At 35.4% G+C, this 6,914-nt stretch overlaps 1 protein-coding gene across 1 annotated transcript; it reads right to left on the reverse strand.

Moving 5' to 3' along the window:
* Positions 1-4,507: 4,507 nt before the first annotated feature.
* Positions 4,508-5,917, reverse strand: LOC117268670 (serotonin N-acetyltransferase-like). Its single transcript, XM_033645309.2, has 3 exons — positions 5,667-5,917; positions 5,186-5,340; positions 4,508-4,999 (listed from the first exon to the last, which is right to left on the reverse strand). Exons 1-3 carry the CDS (start codon positions 5,818-5,820, stop codon positions 4,631-4,633), a joined length of 678 nt encoding a protein of 225 aa, XP_033501200.1. The 5' UTR covers positions 5,821-5,917; the 3' UTR covers positions 4,508-4,630.
* Positions 5,918-6,914: the final 997 nt, after the last annotated feature.

The following is a 6,914-nucleotide window of genomic DNA, read 5'->3' on the forward strand; positions in this document are numbered from 1 at the left end:
TATAGTATGTTGTCCATAATCATGAAAAAAATGTCATAGTATAGCGTGTCGTCCATAATCATGAAAAATGTCAAAGTATAGCATGTCGTCCCAAACCATGAATAAAAGTCATAATATAGTATGTTGTTCAAAATCATGAAAAAAATGTCATAATATAGTATGTCGTTCAAAATCATGAAAAAAAGGCATAGTATAGTATGTCGTCCAAAATCATGAAAAAAATGTCATAGTATAGTATGTCATCCAAAATCATGAAAAAAATGTCATAGTATAGTATGTTGTTCAAAATCATGAAAAAAATGTCATAATATAGTATGTCGTTCAAAATCATGAAAAAAATGTCATAGTATAGTATGTCGTCCAAAATCATGAAAAAAATGTCATAGTATAGTATGTCATCCAAAATCATGAAAAAAAGTCATAGTATAGTATGTCGTTCAAAATCGTGAAAAAAAGTCATAGTATAGTATGCCGTTCAAAATCGTGAAAAAAAGGCATAGTATAATATGCTGTTCAAAATCATTAAAGAACGTTATAGTATAGTATGTCGTCCCAAATCATGAAAAAATGTCATAGTATAGTATGTCGTTCAAAATCATGAAAAAAATGTCATAGTGCAGTATGTTGTCCAAAATCATGAAAAAATGTCATAGTATAATATGTCGTTCAAAATCATGAAAAAAATGTCATAGTATAGCATGTCGTCCAAAATCATGAAAAAATATCATAGTATAGTATGTTGTCCATAATCATGAAAAAAATGTCATAGTATAGCGTGTCGTCCATAATCATGAAAAATGTCAAAGTATAGCATGTCGTCCCAAACCATGAATAAAAGTCATAATATAGTATGTTGTTCAAAATCATGAAAAAAATGTCATAATATAGTATGTCGTTCAAAATCATGAAAAAAAGGCATAGTATAGCATGTTGTTCAAAATTATGAAAAAATGTCATAGTATAGTATGTCGTCCCAAATAATGGAAAAAATGTCAGTATAGTATGTCGTTCAAAATCATGAAAAAAATGTCATAGTATAGTATGTCGTCCCAAATCATGGAAAAAATGTCATAGTATAGTATGTCGTTCAAAATCGTGAAAAAAAGGCATAGTATAGTATGCTGTTTAAAATCATTAAAGAACGTTATAGTATAGTATGTCGTTCAAAATCATGAAAAAATGTGATAGTATAGTATGTTGTTCAAAATCATGAAAAAAATGTGATAGTATAGTATGTCGTTCAAAATCATGAAAAAAATGTCATAGTATAGCATGTCGTCCAAAATCATGAAAAAATATCATAGTATAGTATGTCGTCCATAATCATGAAAAAAAGTCATAGTATAGTATGTCGTCCCAAATCATGAAAAAATGTCATAGTATAGTATGTCGTTCAGAATCATGGAAAAAAGTAAAAGTATAGCATGTCGTCCAAAATCATGAAAAAATATGATAGTATAGTATGTCGTCCAAAATCATGGAAAAAATGTCATAGTATAGTATGTCGTCCAAAATCGTGAAAAAATGTCATAGTATAGTATGTCGTTCAGAATCATCAAAAAAAGTCATAGTATAGCATGTCGTTCAAAATCGTGAAAAAAAACGCATAGCATAGTATGTTGTTCAAAATCATGAAAGAACGTTATAGTATAGTATGTCGTCCATAATCATGAAAAATGTCAAAGTATAGCATGTCGTCCCAAATCATGAATAAAAGTCATAGTATAGCATGTCGTCTCAAATCATGAAAAAATGTGATAGTATAGTATGTCGTTCAAAATCATGAAAAAAAGTCATAGTATAGTATGTCGTTCAAAATTATGAAAAAAAAGGCATAGAATAGTATGTCGTTCAGAATCATGAAAAAAGTCAAAGTATAGTATGTCGTTCAAAATCATGAAAAAAGGCATAATATAGTATGTTGTTCAAAATCATGAAAGGATGTTATAGTATAGTATGTCGTTCAAAATCATGAAAAAAGTCATAGTATAGTATGTCGTCCAAAATCATGAAAAAAGGCATAATATAGTATGTTGTTCAAAATCATGAAAGAATGTGATAGTATAGCATGTCGTTCAAAATCATGAAAAAAGTCATAGTATAGCATGTCGTTCAAAATTGTGAAAAAAGTCATAGAATAGTATGTCGTTCAAAATCATGAAAAAAAGTCATAGTATAGTATGTTGTTCAAAATCATGAAAAAAGTCATAGTATAGTATGTTGTTCAAAATCACGAAAAAAAAGTCAGTATAGTATTTTGTTCAGAATCATGAAAAAAAAAGTCAAAGTATAGTATGTTGTTCAGAATCATGAAAAAAAGTCATAGTATAAAATGTCATTCAAAATCATGAAAAAAATGTGATAGTATAGTATGTCGTTCAAAATCATGAAAAACAGTCATAGTATAGTATGTCGTTCAAAATCATGAAAATAAAGTCATAGAATAGTATGTCGTTCAAAATCATGAAAAAAGGCATAGTATAGTATGTCGTTCAAAATCATGAAAATAAAGTCATAGAATAGTATGTCATTCAAAATCGAGAAAAAATGTGATAGTATAGTATGTCGTTCAAAATCGTGAAAAAAGTCATAGTATAGTATGTTGTTCAGAATCATGAAAAAAAGTCATAGTATAAAATGTCATTCAAAATCATGAAAAAAATGTGATAGTATAGTATGTCGTTCAAAATCATGAAAAAAAGTCATAGTATAGTATGTTGTTCAAAATCACGAAAAAAAAGTCAGTATAGTATTTTGTTCAGAATCATGAAAAAAAAGTCAAAGTATAGTATGTTGTTCAGAATCATGAAAAAAAGTCATAGTATAAAATGTCATTCAAAATCATGAAAAAAATGTGATAGTATAGTATGTCGTTCAAAATCGTGAAAAAAGTCATAGTATAGTATGTCATTCCAAATCATGAAAAAATGTCATAGTAGTATGTAATTCAAAATCATGAAAATAAAGTCATAGAATAGTATGTCGTTCAAAATCATGAAAAAATGTCATAGTATAGTATGTTGTCCAAAATCATGAAAACAAGTCATAGTAGTATGTCGTTCAAAATCGTGAAAAAAGTTATAGGTATGTCATTCAAAGTCGTGAAAAAATGTCATAGTAGTATGTAATTAAAAATCGTGAGAAAAAGTCAAAGTATAGTATGTCGTCCAAAATCATGAAAAAAAGTCAAAGTTGTATGTCGTTGAAAATTGTGAACAAAAAGTCATTTTACAGTATGTCATTCAAAATCATGAAAAAAAAGTCATGGTATAGTATGTTGTTGAAAATTGTGAAAAATAGTCATAGTATAGTATGTCGTCCAAAATCATGAAAAATGTCATAGTATAGTATGTCGTTGAAAATTGTGAACAAAAAGTCATTTTACAGTATGTCGTTCAAAATCATGAAAAAAAAAGTCATAGTATAGTATGTCGGTCAAAATCATGAAAAATGTCATAGTATAGTATGTCTTTGAAAATTGTGAACAAAAAGTCATTTTACAGTATGTCGTTCAAAATCATGAAAAAAAGTCATAGTGTCGTTCAACATCGTGAAAAGACGTCATAGTTAGTATGTTGGTCAAAATCATAAAAAATGTCATAGTTTAATGTCATTCAAACTTGTGAAAAAGTCATAGTATAGTATGTCATCAAACACTGTGAACAAATTCATAGTATGTAAGAAAGAATTTCACCATAGCGCCATTGTATGGTATGACATCAAAACTTTCATAAAAACGTCATAGTACAGTTTGCTATTCAAACTAAATTTGTCACAAAAAAATTTCTGAGGAATTTCATAACATAGTATGACATAAAAACTATCAAACAAAAAGTCTTCCTACAGTGCCTAGTCTTTCAACGTGAGGCCCACGAGTCATTGGTGTCCCTCAAAAACATTTTATGACTCCTGAACGCGACATGATTTGCTTGCACCATATTTCATTATCCGTGATCCATTCAAACATTAACCCATGTTTAATGGGTGGTTACCGCCCTCATGTGATAATGACGCATTAAAGGGAATGTGTGACTGGATGAACTTGTCAATCAGTGCATGATGTACTTACTTCTTCAAGACAAAATCAAAAACATTCGACATTTCATCTTAGAAAACAGTATAAAACATTTTATTTAAAGTGTGATATGTAACAGACACAAACCTTTAAAAAAAAACATCACAATACAAAGTGTGGATGAGCTGATGAGTGCATCCCCTTCTAAATCCCACGACGTTTACAGTAGCTAAAGCCCCCTAATAGAGCTGGAGGAGCTGTGGTTGAGCAGCTAAAGCTCGGCCGCTGACGTCAGTCCATTGTTGTGTGAGGCCAGAATGGTGCTAAGCAGGAGCAGCTTACTGTGCAGCCATGACTCCAAATGTGTACCACAAATGCACCACGGCATAGAGTCTAACAGAGTAAACTTTTTACATATAATACATCACATTGCAGTAAAGTACATTCTTGGTTTTATTGTACATGATAAGAGAATTTCACATCAGACTCAGTTTGGATGATGAAGTCCAACAAACCAGAGAAAGCAGCCACAGAAAATCCTACAGAGACAACAACACTGACTTTAAATCAAAGACAACCTGTGCAGGTATCTCAGTGACACACGTCACCATCACGTCATACATCAACATGTTCATCAGTCTTTGTCAGTGGCAGAGTCAAGGGATGCTGAGGGAAACGGATCGCCTCGCTGTTGCGCCGCATGTAGGCGTGGCCGCTGATGGGGTACCACATCTCCATGAAGGTCAGGTTGGCCACGGTGATGGAGCAGCGCCCCAGCACCTTGAAGCCTGACTTCCTGTAGAAGGGAACGAGGAAGTCCTCGCACATGAGCACCGCTCGGCGCACGTTGGGCAGGCAGCGGAGGTACTGCAGGTAGCGCCACATCAGGATGGGACCTTTGCCCTGCTGCCTGAAGGTGCGGTGGACGGCGAGGACGTGGATGTGGACGGTGGAGCCGCGGGGCTTGTGGAGAGTCAGCGCGTCCTGGAGCACAGAGATCATATTTACTGATCATATAGTGCTGATTGAAACTGTGTAGCTCTCTGTTAAGTTTTTAGAAAGCCTTTTGCTTTCCCCCATGTGTGTAACCGAAATAAAAAAATATTAATTAATTCATATATATGATGATCGGATGTCAATGAAGAACTGGAAAGAAGCAGGGTGTCTTACTGTGGTGAGTCTTTCCTGGTCCCACAGAGAGCCGATGATAAAAGCCACCAGCCGGCCCTCCTCGAACCAGCCCATGGACAGCTCTGGACACAGTGTGAGGAAGTGACGCACCTCGTCCAGGTGGAGAGGGCACTCGCCTGACACTGAGATAAATGCTGAGAGACAGACAGACAGAGACAGAATGAGAAAAGCCGTGCGTAAAAATGGTTTGGCACTACTTTTACGCACGCTAATTCCGGTACAAATAGTCTAATGACAGCTCCCTTTGTGTTGAGTAATTCATATTCAACATGTTTAAAAATGAAATAAAATAATATCTTATCAGTGACCTAATTAAACTCAAAAAGGAGAACTGGATTTGTCGATGCCACACATGGTTTTACACACTCGCTATCAGTGCTTTCACTCGACGGATTTGTACTCCAGCTCCAGCAGAGCGGATTATTGCTTCAGTATATGACGGATAATAAGTGTGACTTACCTTCTCGTTCGATTTCAAACACGCTTATGGCATCCTGCGTGTTGAGCGGTCGGACTTCGCTCGCGGGGAGCGTGTGTCTCCTCTGGACACCGGGCGAAACAGAAGGCGCAGGCTGCATTGGTTTGATGAAAGGCTGCGCGCCAACAACGGACATCCTACGGTTATTAACACTCTCCCCTCCAAAAGCACTTCCTCAGATGTCTCCTCGTCTCCCGCTGTGCAGGATCACCTCTGTGGGGCCCTGCGAGGAGAACAGGATGAGTTATGTCTGTATTTATAGGACAGCTTTCCAGCTCTGATCCAGCGGCTCATTTGCATTTGAATTATTTGATGTCAGTGAGTGAGTGAAGGTCAACACTGTGTGGGGCAATTTACCGAACCCTGCAATTAACTGCGTCTGTTGATGCTGTTTGGTTTTTGTCTCTATTGACAGATAATTATTTCCTATGAACGGCCACCTCTGGTGTTTTTATAGCAGCTCTGCCACGTATGTTCAGTGGGAGGCGCACTGACCCAGGATCAACACAGCTCACAAAACTTTGCTCAAAGTGACAGTAAAATGTTCACACTGTATTTCAAGACATCACAAGTAAAGGTTCAGTGCAGTCAATTCAAAGTACATCAGTGTCCTTCTCCTCCATCACCGCCTCCTGATACAAAAATGAAACCCAAACACCTCACACTCTGATGTTTCCACACACACACACACACACACACTTACCGGAGGATGCTGTGGTGACAGTTGTTCTGTTCTGCGGACTGAGCAGCTCTTCTCCTCTGTCTCTGTGTCACCTGCTGAACCACAGACGTCTCTCTTCATTATGAAGTGATTATTACTATGAGTCACATGATGAAGGATTACACAGGTTGTTTCCACAACTCGGCGCATTACTGTCTCGTTATCTCCCCTCTGACAGAGCACAGCGCGTTCACTTCGCTGTGTTTTGGACAAAATAACCTTCGTGAATATTAGAAATATTATTAGACTTTGATTCATTTTGACAGCCGTTATACCAAAAAGGAAAAATCACGATATTGATTTAATGAAGTGAGTAAGACAGGGCCGTGATCACATATTATACCCTGGGGTTGGGTGACATACCACACTATCTCTGTTTTTAAGTGCCATTCTCATGGAATACTATTCTATGATATTTGGCATATTATACTATGACTTTTAAAAAACTATTATTGTTCACATTTCCATGGCAAACTACACTATGACTTTTTAATAGAATTTTGTAAAAC

Source organism: Epinephelus lanceolatus, chromosome 18 (genome assembly GCF_041903045.1).
Source record: "Epinephelus lanceolatus isolate andai-2023 chromosome 18, ASM4190304v1, whole genome shotgun sequence".
NCBI lineage: Eukaryota > Metazoa > Chordata > Actinopteri > Perciformes > Serranidae > Epinephelus > Epinephelus lanceolatus.

Bases quoted from the DNA above. Each gene is read 5' to 3' on its own strand.
- LOC117268670 (XM_033645309.2), bottom strand. From the start codon at position 5,820: ATGTCCGTTGTTGGCGCGCAGCCTTTCATCAAACCAATGCAGCCTGCG. The intron at 5,341-5,666 runs GTAAGTCACACT...TCTGTCTCTCAG, and splicing joins GTTTGAAATCGAACGAGAAG to CATTTATCTCAGTGTCAGGC. The intron at 5,000-5,185 runs GTAAGACACCCT...TCTGTGCTCCAG, and splicing joins ACCAGGAAAGACTCACCACA to GACGCGCTGACTCTCCACAA.